Source organism: Nycticebus coucang, chromosome 18, assembly GCF_027406575.1.
Source record: "Nycticebus coucang isolate mNycCou1 chromosome 18, mNycCou1.pri, whole genome shotgun sequence".
NCBI classification, from domain to species: domain Eukaryota; kingdom Metazoa; phylum Chordata; class Mammalia; order Primates; family Lorisidae; genus Nycticebus; species Nycticebus coucang.
In genome coordinates, this window is record NC_069797.1 from 58,628,067 (window position 1) to 58,641,465 (window position 13,399).

General features: G+C 47.7%; 1 protein-coding gene across 4 annotated transcripts; it reads left to right on the plus strand.

Annotated features, from left to right (window-relative positions):
• Window positions 1-7,121: 7,121 nt before the first annotated feature.
• Window positions 7,122-12,479, plus strand: RPL27 (ribosomal protein L27). 4 transcript variants are annotated; one of them, XM_053568938.1, is made up of 5 exons: window positions 7,122-7,181; window positions 7,456-7,538; window positions 8,483-8,652; window positions 12,156-12,266; window positions 12,373-12,479. In XM_053568938.1, the coding sequence occupies exons 2-5, from the start codon at window positions 7,458-7,460 to the stop codon at window positions 12,419-12,421; spliced, it is 411 nt and encodes a 136-aa protein (XP_053424913.1). In that variant the 5' UTR covers window positions 7,122-7,181; window positions 7,456-7,457; the 3' UTR covers window positions 12,422-12,479. The 4 variants fall into 4 exon arrangements, with proteins under 4 accessions (XP_053424913.1, XP_053424916.1, XP_053424915.1 ...); XM_053568941.1 differs by having other exon boundaries at window positions 7,130-7,258; XM_053568940.1 differs by having other exon boundaries at window positions 7,157-7,181; window positions 7,424-7,538.
• Window positions 12,480-13,399: the final 920 nt, after the last annotated feature.

Below are 13,399 nucleotides of genomic sequence, written 5' to 3' on the forward strand. Positions count from 1 at the left end.
CCAGCTGCTCGGGAGGCTGAGGCAAGAGAATCGCATAAGCCCAAGAGTTAAGAGGTTGCTGTGAGCCGTGTGACGCCATGGCACTCTACCCGAGGGCGGTACAGTGAGACTCTGTCTCTACAAAAAAAAAAAAAAAAAAAAAAAAACTTGGGTTGTGGGCGGCGCCTGTGGCTCAGTGAGTAGGGCGCTGGCCCCATATGCCGAGGGTGGCAGGTCCGGACCCAGCCCCGGCCAAACTGCAACAGAAAAATAGCCGGGTGTTGTAGCCCGCGCCTGTAGTCCCAGCTGCTCGGGAGGCTGAGGCAAGAGAATCGCGTAAGCCCAAGAGTTAGAGGTTGCTGTGAGCCGTGTGATGCCAGGGCACTCTACCCAAGGGCGGTACAGTGAGACTCTGTCTCTACAAAAAAAAAAAAAACTTGGGTTGTGGGTGGTGCCTGTGGCTCAAGGAGTAGGGTGCCGGTCCCATATGTTGGAGGAAGTGGGTTCAAACCCAGCCCAGGCCAAAAACCACAAAAAAAAAAAAAAAACTTCATTAATAAAAAACTTGGGTTGTTCTAATCTTTATTTTTATAGCAGTGAGTGACAACATGAGTCAGTTGTTGGTATCAGAATATGTTCAACTTGAGGCTTCTGTTAGATGAGTTGGGAGCCATCTTCTTGTATTTGAAGCAGGTTTTACAGTCCTGAGGCCAGAATTTAAATTTCTTTTTTTTTTTTTGTAGAGACAGAGTCTCACTGTACCGCCCTCGGGTAGAGTGCCGTGGCGTCACACGGCTCACAGCAACCTCTAACTCTTGGGCTTACGCGATTCTCTTGCCTCGGCCTCCAGAGCAGCTGGGGCTACAGGCGCCCACCACAACGCCCGGCTATTTTTTTGTTGCAGTTTGGCCGGGGCTGGGTTTGAACCCGCCACCCTCGGCATATGGGGCCAGCGCCCTACTCACTGAGCCACAGGCGCCGCCCTTAAATTTCTTTTTTTTTTTTTTTTTTTTTGGCCGGGGCTGGGCTTGAACCCGCCACCTCCGGCATATGGGACCGGTGCCCTACCCGTTGAGCCACAGGCGCCGCCCTTAAATTTCTTTTATAAATACATGTTCTTCTTCCTGATCCCAAGGTCAGGGAAGACTGTATTTCATAGCTGCCTCTAAAACTTCGGAATGGAAATATCTGAGAATAATGTTTCTTAGGGAGTTAACCCCAAATTGACTTTAACATAAGCCCTTTATCTTGTAAGAACTGACATCTTGGGGCGGCGCCTGTGGTTCAAGGAGTAGGGCGCAGGTCCCATATGCCGGAGGTGGTGGGTTCAAACCCAGCCCCGGCCAAAAAGAAAAAAAAAACAGAACTGACATCTTCCTAACAAGGTAGTCCTCTTCTTACAGTGCAGGAATGAGAACTGATGTTCAATATCCTTTGACAAGTAAACTTTCCTTCACACGCTTCCCAGCAAGACAGTCTTTTTTTTTTTTTTTGTAGAGACAGAGTCTCACTTTATGACCCTCGGTAGAGTGCCATGGCTTCACACAGCTCACAGCAACCTCCAACTCCTGGGCTTAAGCGATTCTCTTGCCTCAGCCTCCGGAGCAGCTGGGACTACAGGTGCCTGCCACAACGCCCGGCTATTTTTTGGTTGCAGTTTGGCCGGGGCCAGGTTCAAACCCGTCACCCTCGGCACATGGGGCCGGCGCCCCACCGACTGAGCCACAGGCGCCGCCGCAAGACAGTCTTTTTAAAAGTAAATGTATTCAAGATAAACTCAAAAAAATCCTTGCCACTCAAGTCATTTATGTATAGGAATACATGTTGGTAAACAGCAGCTACCCCTCCCTGGGTTGTGACTCACCAGGAACCTCTTGTCTTGTAATCTGGATAATGGAGGAGGTCTGATCTTGCAATAGATACTGCAGTAGGGGTGGAAACTACAGGCAGATCACTATTTACAGACCAGAGGGCCAAGTATTTCATTGTGAAACTGATTTTAGAGTGTGGTCCTATTTGGTCTTCAGTATTTTAGCCTTTAGTTCATATTTGTCATTCCACTTTCAGTGGTTACTGCTCCAGGACTGACCAAAGAGGGGCAAAATGTATCACTCCCGGCATGACTGATTCAACATTGTTTTCATGTATTAAGTTGCCAGCTGCACTTTGTTTCTGCACTATTATCTAGTGCATTATAATTTTTTTCCAGCAGTATTTTTTTTTTTTTTTTGAGACAGTCTCAGTATATTGCCCTTGGTAGAGTGCCGTGGTATCACACCTCACAGCAACCTCCAACTCTTGGGCTTAAGCAATTCTCTTGCCTCAGCCTCCCAAGTAGCTGGGACTACAGGCACCTGGCACAACACCCAGCTATTTTTTGTTGCAGTTGTTGTTTAGCTGGCCCAGGCCAGATTTGAACCCATCACCCTTGTGTATGTGGCCGACGCCATAACCACTGAGCTACAGGCGTGGAGCCCAGTAATGTATCTTAAATAACATATTGGGCTCGGCACCTATAGCTCAGCTGGCCACATACACGGAAGCTGGTGGATTCGAGCCAGCCCGGGCCTGCTAAATAACGACAACTGTAACCAAAAATAGCTGGGCGTTGTGGTGGGCACCTACTAGCTACTCAGGAGGCTGAGGCAGGGGAATCACTTAATCCCAAGAGTTTGAGGTTGCTGTAAGCTGTGACTCCAAGGCTGTAGAATAATATTTAGAAATAAACATATCCTACATCAAGCGCACTACCAACATAGTGACACTCTTATCTCAAAAAAAAGATACATTATTGATATTTTATTACTATGAGTCCACCTTCCCTGTGAAACAAGTATAAAATGTGTAAAAGATGCTTATGTGGTTGCTAATAAATCATAGTATTTTGTGTAGTGTCTCTGAAGACCTTAGAGACCCTTGGCTTTGGTTTATAAGTTTGTTTTTGTCTTATCAGCCCAGCTGATCCAGATCAGTAGTTCTCTGAAAGCTGTCTGCTTCCTCTGTCCTCTACACTGGATCAACTCAGCTATGGTGGTAGTAGTGGTTTTTTAATTTTTTTTCCTGAATAAATTCACTAAAAAGTGCCCTTGGGGGTGGCACCTGTGGCTCAAGGAGTAGGGCTCCGGTCCCATATGCCGGAGGTGGTGGGTTCAAACCCAGCCCCGGCCAAAAACCACAAAAAAAAAAAGTGCCCTTGGATGGGCGGTGCCTGTGGCTCAGTGGGTAGGGCACTGGCCCCATATACTGAGGGTGGCGGGTTCAAACCCAGCCCCAGCTGAACTGCAACAAAAAATAGCTGGGCATTATGGCGGGTGCCTATGGTCCCAGCTACTCAGGAGACTGAGGCAAGAGAATCACCTAAGCCCAGGTGTTGGAGTTTGCTGTGAGCTGTGTGAAACCACAGCACTCTGCCAAGGAAAAGAAGAGCGGGATTTGAACTCAAGTTGCCTGAATCCAACACCTATGGTCTTTATACTCCATCATGTTACTTCACTGTGTCATGCTGTTGCTAGATCTTTTGTTCATCTCTTCCTCATTCCTCTACCTCTCATTTCATCCTCACTTTAGGGAGGAGAAAGTATTTTCCATACAACTGTAAGAAATTTTGGCTGCCAAAGGAGTAGGCTGCAAAGAAATGGCAACCATACAGCCGTAGTTCTACCAAGTTGTTAATAAAATCTAAAGGTATGTATTGACTGAGATAATCCCAGCAGTAAGATACCTGCTAGGCGCTGATATCATCTGCATTATAACTGAAAACAGAGCTCTCTTCTTGGCTTGGAGAAAGACAGGACAAGGGAGGAGTTGAGGGCCAGTCAACCCAGATCCAAGGATGTGCAAGAATGGAATGAAAAAGTATCAACAGGGGCTGGATGTGGTGGCTCATGCCTGTAATCCTAACACTCTAGGGGGATGAGGTGGGTGGATCACTTGAGCTCATGAGTTCAAGACCAGCCTGAGCAAGAGTGAGACCCCATCTCTAAAAATTAGGCATTGTGGTGTGCACCTTGTAGTCTCAGCTACTTGGGAGGCTGAGACAAGAGGATCACTTGAGCCCAAGAGTGAGGTTGCTATGAGCTATGACGCCACAGTACTCAAATAAAAAAAATAGTGGGCTGGGCGCAGTGGCTCACACCTGTAATTCTAGCGCTCTGGGAGGCCGAGGTGGGTGGATTCCCTGAGCTCACGAGTTTGAATCCAGCCTGAGTAAGAGCAAGACCCCCATCTCTTAAAAATAGCTGGGTGTTGTGGTGGGTGCCTGTAGTCCCAGCTACTTGGGAGCCTGAGACAAGAGAATCTCTTGAGCCTAAGAGTTGGAAGTTGCTGTGAACTATGAAGTCACTGCACTCTACTGAGGGTGACAAAGTGAGAATCTGTCTCAAAAATTAAATTTAAAAAAATAATCAACAGATATGGCTAGGCACCCATAGCTCAGTGAGTAGGGCGCCAGCCACATACACCAAGGCCGGCAGGTTCAACCCAGGTCCAGGCCTGCTAAACGACAATGATAACTGCAACAAAAAATAGCCAGGCATTGTGGCGGGTGCCTATAGTCCCAGCGACTCAGGAGGCTGAGGCAAGAGAATCACTTAATCACTTAAGTTTTAGGTTGCTGTGAGCTGTGACGCCACAGCACTCTACTGAGGGCGACATAGTGAGACTGTCTCAAAAAAAAAAAAAAATGTAGGGCGGCACCTGTGGCTCAGTGAGTAGGGTGGCAGGTTCAAACCCCGCCCCAGCCAAATTACAACAACAACAACAAAAAAAATAGGCTTTGTGGCGGGCACCTGTAGTCCCAGCTACCAGGGAGGCTGAGGCAAGAGAATCGCCAAAGCCCAACAGCTGGAGGTTGCTGTGAGCTGTGATGCCATGGCACACTACCAAGGGTGACAAAGCGAGACTCTGTCTCTAAAAAAATAAAAAATGTCAACAGATACGTATCTAATGAAAGTTCAGGGTCTTGGATGGCTCATGCCTATAATCCTAGCACTTTGGGTAGCCAAGGCAGTTGCATGGCTTGAGCTCAGGACTTCAAAACCAGCCTGAGGACAAGCCAGACCCCAAATCTTAAAAGAATAGAAAAATTCGCTAGGTGTGGAAGTTGTCTGCCTACAGTCCCAGGTACTTGGGAGGCTGAGGCAGGAGGATCACTTGAGCTTAGGAGTTTGGGGTTGCAGTGAGCTATGATTGATACCATTGCACTCTAGTCAATGCTATAGCAAGACTCTGTCTTAAATGTAAATTAAAAAGTAAAGATTATATTGCTGAAAAAGGAAAGATTAACTCTGCTTGAGAAAATTCTGGAGTAGCCTTGAAGGAAGGGTAGGATTTCACCTGGCTATGAAGGGTGGGTGAGTCATAGGTTAGTCTTAGGTTGGAGATGCTGCTTTAATAATCCCAAGCAATTCTGCCCCCTGCCCCCCCCCCACCAAGCAAATTGGAGAAGGGACTAGAGAAGGGAAAAATCTGAGGCTATGTCAGTTAGAGAAGAGGTGGGAAAGAACAGAAGAGGAGGAGCAGATTTAAAAGACTAGGCAAAGGCCAGGTGCAGTGGCTCATGCCTGTAATCCTAACATTCTGGGAGGCTGAGACAGGTTGGTTGGTTGAGATCAGGGTTTGAGACCAGCATACGCAAGAGCGAGACCCCGTCTGTACTAAAAACAGAAAAAGCTGGGCGGCACCTGTGGCTCAAGGAGAAGGGCGCCGGCCCTATATACCACAGGTTCAAACCCCGCCCCAGCCAAAAACTGCAAAAAAAGAAAAAGAAAGAAAAAGCTAGCGGGGCATCATGGCAGGCTCCTGTAATCTCAGCTACTTGGGAGGCTGAGGCAGAAGGATCACCTGAGCCCAAGGGTTTGAAAACCGACAGAACTGTTTTGGTTATAGAGAACTGGCTGACTTCCATGGTGTACTTTGACGCTTTGTTTCAGGGTTGTTTTGGTACATACACGTTCCATCACCAGCAAATTAACATGACCCAAAACATCATCTTGCCTCTCCAAAAAGTTTTGGCAAACTTGGACTCGCCTTTGCTTTTGTTCACTGATGAGCTCCTTCAGGACCATTTTTGCACACATCTTTCTCATGCCAAGATTTTTGGTTGAGATTTTCCTGTTTCTCTATCAAGGTTTACTTGCTCTGCTATGCTTTTCACAGTCATCCGATGATTTTGATGCGAAATTCAGTGAATTTTTGGCATGTTTTCGTCAGTTCTGCTTGTTACTAGCGGCCTTGACCTTTGTTCATCAATGACTGCTTTCTCCACCCTCAGAAAAACATTAAATCCATTTGTACACTGCTGATTCCTTCAGGACATTATCTCCATAAAGTCGGACTAATATGTCCCTGATTTTACTTCCACTCTTTTTTTTTGTAGAGACAGAGTCTCACTTTATGGCCCTCGGTAGAGTGCCATGGCATCACACAGCTCACAGCAACCTCCAACTCCTGGGCTTAAGCGATTCTCTTGCCTCAGCCTCCCAAGAAGCTGGGACTACAGGCGCCCGCCCCAACGCCCAGCTATTTTTTGGTTGCAGTTCAGCCGGGGCCGGGTTTGAACCCGCACCCTCAGTATATGGGGCCAGCGCCTTACCAACTGAGCCACAGGCGCCGCCCTTTACTTCCACTCTTAACAACTTTAACAAGAAATTAGATCTTTGTTCGTTGCTCTAACTCAAGCTCCAGCCTTCTTGCCAGAACACAAACACACACAACAATGAACGCCATCCAACAAAAAACCGCCGCATGTCCACATGAACACAGCTGTGGGACATGATATACCAAGGTTATGAAACCTTACTAAGTTGTTAGCATAGTGCTGCCAACTAAGATCACTACGGCAAGTTCCGAAACTTAAAATGTCCCTGAGCCAGAGAAGGGAACTACAACAAAACAAAGTGACTAAATCTAAACAGTGAATGTGCACAGCCACCCCTGCTCGTCCTTCCGCACGCTAGAAACAAAGACTCCTTTGCTCTGGTCTGCTGGCGCTGCTAATAAAGTTTAATTCAAATAAATGAGCTACCCACTGCGCATTCCCGCTTGGAACTTCTTTCTCCTGCTACTCAAAACTCCGAGCACCACTCAAGTAGCGCGGTGAGGCCTGAGGGGCGGGACCGGACGTGAGATCACCTATCCCCGGGTGAAAGGTTAACGGAAGTAGTCTTCCTTCCTCTTTCTGTAGGCCTTGGTGCTTGCTGTCGGTGAGTGGCGTCTCGCGGTGGGTCCTCCAATCCGCTGCCATCCGCGTTCTGGGCATTGAGGGCCGGGGCGGCGCCGGGTATGTTCCGTTCCTGGGTCTCTGGCGGTTCCGTAGTAGATCTTGTCCTATGAGCAAAGCCCGCAGGTCGCCTGGGCCAAGACGGTAGGAAGCACAGACTGAAGTCCCGGGCCCAAGCCTTGGGCTTGTAGGCAGGAGTCGGCTCAGGGAATTTTGACTTCACAGATTTCTAAGCGGCCCTTTCTTGCTTTCTGCAGAAATGGGCAAATTCATGAAACCTGGGAAAGTGGTGCTGGTCCTGGCCGGACGCTACTCCGGACGCAAAGCCGTCATCGTGAAGGTACAAGCTTCGTGGACCTCTCTGGCCCTACGTCCCGGGACCAGGCCAGCTGCGGCGGGCGGCATGCGGGCAGGCACTGCAGGCTTGAAATTCAGAACCTCCTTCTGGGGCAGTAGCCGAGAGCAAGGGGGCGGACACGAAAGCATTGAGAGAGGAAGATGCAAAATAGAAACAAACGTGAATTGAATTAGACACCTAACGCATTAACTGTTAAACAGTAATGATGACCAATACACTGAAGGCTTCCTAGGTGCCCACCACTGCCTTCCAGGTGTTGGTGTGAGCAATCCTTGTAGCCGTAGTAGGGAGGTTCCTTTTTACTGCTAAGGTTTAGAGGTGTTCACTAATTTACCTGACATCAACAGGTAGTAGATACTGCAGCTGAGACTCTTTAAGGAAATACATTGCTTTTAGTCAACATGGTCACAGTATTCTAGTTCTTTACGATTTGCATCCTACCTACTTCATTGGAGCCTCTTGTGAGATTTCCCCAAACTCTAGCCACACACAGCAGTGGATTTTGCTGTACTGAGGACTTGGGAGTACCTCTAGTTCAGATTCTTCTACCTACCTGAGACTAGTCTTTGGACATAGGCTGCAGTCGGGAGTCCTGACTCTGCTTTTTGCTAAAAGTGTAATCCTGGCGGACTTTAATAGATGTAAAGTACTAAGGACGGAGCTTGGCACAAAGCAAACACTTCATAATGTTAACTATTTCTTACTTTCAAATTTCTTATCTCCCATGAGCCTTTCCAGAGTTTTCCTAGTGGACATAAACACTGTCTTGTTAAGTCTTTGGGCATCTAGCATAGCATTGTGATTTTTCTCTACAGTGGTGGGTCTCAGGCTGCTGGAGGTGGGAGTGTTTTTTTGTACGTGTCTTTGTCTAGCACAGAGCCTAATAGGACCTCAGTGAGTAACATATTCAATTGTTGCTTGTTTAGAACATTGATGATGGCACCTCAGACCGCCCCTATAGCCATGCTCTGGTGGCTGGAATTGACCGCTATCCCCGCAAAGTGACAGCTGCTATGGGCAAGAAGAAGATTGCCAAGCGTTCAAAGATCAAGTCTTTTGTAAAAGTTTATAACTACAATCACCTCATGCCCACAAGGTGAGCATTTCAAGAACTGGAATTTTTTTTATTTCTTCTCACTACCCTGCTGGACAGAAAAATGATATGATAGCCTGGCATTGGAATCAATGCTGGGAAGGGATGTTATTTCCAGTTTGTCAGTCTTCAACTTATAAAGTGGTCATGGTTTCCAGTCTTGCCTCTTTCATCCATTTTGGAGACTTGATCCTGTTTTGTGTTCCCTGACTTGGCCATGCAGTATTGAAAAAAATATCTTCAAAACTTGTACTTTATGTCTTTATTTCTTCTGAAAAGAATCCTCTTTAAGGAGCAAGCCAGTTAATAGTGGAGGAGCAGGCTTGGAATTCTTCAGCTGTTCCACTTTCAAGGATAATTACTATAATCTTTCAAAAATAGTTGGTAGGGCTTGGCACCAGCCACATACACCTGAGTTGGCAGGTTCGAGTCCAGCCCAGGCCTGCCAAACAATGACAGCTCTATCCAAAAAATAGCCGGGCATTGTGGCAGGCGCCTATAGTCCCAGCTACTTGGGAGGCTGAGGCAGAAGAATCACTTGAGCCCAGGAGTTGGAGGTTGCTGTGAGCTGTGATGCCACGGCACTCTACCCAGGGCGACGCTTAAGACTCTGTCTCAGAAAAATAAATATATATATATATATATTTGGTAGGCCAGGCACTGGTGGCTCACACCTGTAATCTTAGCACTTTGGGAGCCTGAGGCAGGAGGATTACTTGAGGTCAGGAGTACGATATCATTGTAAGCAAGATTAAGACCCTGTCTCTACAAAAATAAAAAACTTAGCTGGGAATGGTGACACACTCGTAGTCCCAGCTGCGCTGGCTAAGGCAGGAAGATGGCTTGAACGCAGGAGTTGGAGATTGCAGTGAGCTGTGATAACATCACTGCCGTCTAGCCCTAGCAACTGAGCAAGACCCTATCTGGGGGTGGGGGGAAAACAACCAAAAAACAGGTTGGTGAATGAGTAAAGGTAATTTTGCTCACCTGCTAGGCCCTTAATCCTGGTCTTTGACAATATTCTACGGTACATATTCTACAATAGGCCTAACTGGGCGGCACCTGTGGCTCAGTGAGTAGGGCACTGGCCCCATATACCAAGTGTGGCAGGTTCGAACCCAGCCCCAGCCAAACTGCAACAAAAGAAAGCCAGGTGTTGTGACGGGTGCCTGTAGTCCCAGCTACTCGGGAGGCTGAGGGAAGAGAATTGCCTAAGCCCAAGAGCTAGAGCATGCTGTGAGCTGTGATGCCACAGCACTCTACCAAGGGCAATAAAGTGAGGCTCTGTCTCAAAAAAAAGGTAACCTTGGACTAGGCGAGGTGGCTAACACCTGTAATCCTAGCACTCTGGTGGGCCAAGACGGGCGGACTGCTTGAGTTCACCATCCTGAACAAGAGTGAGACCTCATCTCTAAAAGATAGGTAGTGTGGCAGGCTCCTGTAATCCCAGCTACTTGGGAGGCTGAGGCAAGAGAATTGCCTAAGCCCAAGAGCTAGAGCTTGCTATGAGCTGTGATGCCATGGCACTGTACCCAGGGCAACAGAATGGGACTCTGAAAAAAAAAAAAAATATATATATATAGGCCTAATGGGCCAGATGCAATAATTCAATCCTGTAATCTTAGCACTTGGGAGGCTGAGGTGGTGGATTTCTTGAGCTCACGAGTTTGAGACCAGTCTGAGCAAAAATCAAAACCCCATCTCTACTAAAAATAGAAAAACTGAGGCAGGAGGATGCTGTGAGCTAGGATCCCACAGCACTCTACCCAGGGTGACGGCTTGAAACTCTTGTCTCCCCCCAGCCCCCCAAAAAAGCCCTACAGCTTGGTGCCTGTGGCAAAAGCATCTAAGGCACAGTCACATACACCTGAGCTGGCGGGTTTGAATCCAGCTCAGGCCCGCCAACAACAGTGACGGCTGCAACCAAAAAAAATAGCCGGGTGTTGTGGTAGGTGCCTGTAGTCCCAGCTACTTGGGAGGTGGAGGCAGGAGAATCTCTTGAGCCCAGGAGTTTGAGGTTGCTGTGAGCTGTGATGCTACGGCACTACCCAGGGCGACAGCTTGAGGCTCTGTCTCCAAAAAAAAAGGTCTAACTGACCAGGTAAAATAACTTACCCCCTATAATCTCTGGAAGGCTAAGGATCTTTTGAGCTCAGGAATAATAGACCAGTCTGGACTAGACCAAGAGAACTAGAAAAATTAACTAGACATTATGGTGCCTGTAGTCCCTGCTACTTGAAGGCTGAGGCAGGATGATCCTTTGAGCCCCGCACAGCACTCTAAACAACAAAACAGGCTTGGTGCCCGTACCACAGTGTTTAGGGCACCGGCCACATACACTGAGGCTGGCAGGTTTGAGCCCGGCCCAGGCCTGCTAAACAATGAAAATTGCAACAGCAACAAAAATAGCCAGGCGTTGTGGGCGCCTATAGTCCCAGCTACTCGGGAGGCTGAAGCAAGAGAATCGCTTAAGCCCAAGAGTTTGAGGTTGCTGTGAGCTATGACTCCACAGTACTCTACCTAGGCTTGAAACTCTGTCTCAAAAACAACAACAAAAAAAGATTAGCTGTGAAAATTGAGGATGAAATGGGATTTTTTTTTTTTTGAGACATAGTCTCACTTTGTCACCCTCAGTAGAGTGCTGTGGCATCACAGCAACCTCAGACTCTTGGGCAAGCAATGCTTTTGCCTCAGCCTCCCAAGTAGCTGGGACTACAGGTGCCTGCCACAAGGCCCGACCTTTGAAGTGGGAAATTTTTTAATGGCTTGAATCCATGTAAATGAGTTAAAGAGTGTCATAAGGACACAGCTTTTTTTCCCCCCCCCCCCAAAATCTCACTTTGTTGCCCTCGGTAGAGTGCCCTGGTATCATAGCCCACAGCAACCTCCAACTCTTGGGCTCAAGGGATCCTCTTTTTGTCTCAACCTCCCTAGTAGCTGGAACTACAGGTGCTTGCCATAACACCTGGCTTTTTTTTTTTTTTTTTTTTTTTTTTTTGTAGAGACAGTCTCACTTTACTGCCCTCAGTAGAGTGCCGTGGCGTCATACTGCTCACAGCAATTTCCAGCTCTTGGGCTTAGGCGATTCTCTTGCCTCAGCCTCCCGAACAGCTGGGACTACAGGGGCCTGCCACAACGCCCAGCTATTTTTTGTTGTTGTTGCAGTTTGGCCGGGGCTGGGTTTGAACCCGCCACCCTCGGTATATGGGGCTGGTGCCCTACTCACTGAGCCACAGGCGCTGCCCACACCTGGATATTTTTAGAGACAAGAATCTCACTCTGGCTCAGGTTGGTGTTGAACCTGTGAGCTCAGGCAATCCACCTACTTTGGCCTCCCAAGTGCTAGGATTACAGGTGTTGAGCCGCCGCACCCAGCCAGGACACAGCTTTTGATGATTAATTCTAAAGAGTCAGGCCCTGACTCCCCAGTGTCCCAGGAGGACTTGGGCTTTGTGGGTACCATGGCAGTATGGGGACTAATCCTACCTGTCCGCTGTTGTCCCCAGGTACTCTGTAGATATTCCCTTGGACAAAACTGTCGTCAACAAGGATGTCTTCAGAGACCCTGCTCTTAAACGCAAGGCCCGACGGGAGGCCAAGGTCAAGTTTGAAGAGAGGTAAATAGGCTTTGATAGTTGATCTTGGGGTACAGTTTCACTATTCTCCTATGAAAAGACTTTTGTCTTCCTGTTTCTCATTGGTTTCATTTTTTTCCCCTTCTAGGTACAAGACGGGCAAGAATAAGTGGTTCTTCCAGAAATTGCGGTTTTAGGTGTTTTTGTCTCAGTCATTAAAAATATTTTTAAAAAAATTCTCTGTCTGCTTGCTATGGGTATTATCAGACTGGGGAAGGGAGAACATTGATAGGATAAGAGATATTGGGTGGTGGATGTGGTGCTGTGGTAAAATGGAGAAATTAAATCCAGTCAGACGTGATCCTGTAATCCCAGTTGCTCAGAGGCTGAAGCCACCCTGGACAATTTTCAAAGACCCTATCTCTTTAAAAAAAGGTTTCTAGGCTCGGTGCCTGTGGCTCAAGCGGCTAAGGCACCAGCCACATACACCTGAGATGGTGGGTTTAAATCCAGCTCAGGCCCACCAAACAACTATGACGGCTGCAACCAAAAAGTAGCTGGGTGTTGTGGCAGGCCCCTATAGTCCAAGCTACTTGGGAGGCAAAGGCAGGAGAATCACTTGGCCTAGGAGTTGGAGGTTGCTGTGAGCTGTGATGCCACAGCACTCTACCCAGGGCAACAGTTTGAGGCTCCGTCTCAAAAAGTGCCTAAATGTAAATCTGCCTTTGTGAGAATTACACTACTGTCCTTTGCCTGATAATCCTTTAACAATTTGGCTGTGCTCAGTGCTACTGTGCTAATATTTTTAGGTGAGGTAATTCTTCCCTGTGCAGAATTATTTAACCTCTCTAGCTTGTACATAACCATTACATGCTAGGAGAACCTGAGCTATGCCCTGCCCCTTAAGATAGCCAAAAGCCTCTGGGGACTAGGGTTTGGTTTGTTTTGGAATAGTCTCACTTCCTTGCTCTTGGTAGAGTACTATAGCATCATACCTCACAGCAACCTCAAACTCTTGGGCTTAAGCGATTCTCTTGCCTCAGCCTCTCAAGTAGCTGGGTTTACAGGTATTTTTAGAGGTGAGGTCTCTGGCTCAGGTAATCCACCTGCCTCAGCCTCCCACAGTGCTAGGATTACAGGTGTGAGCCACCATGCCCTGCCAAGGGATTAGGTAT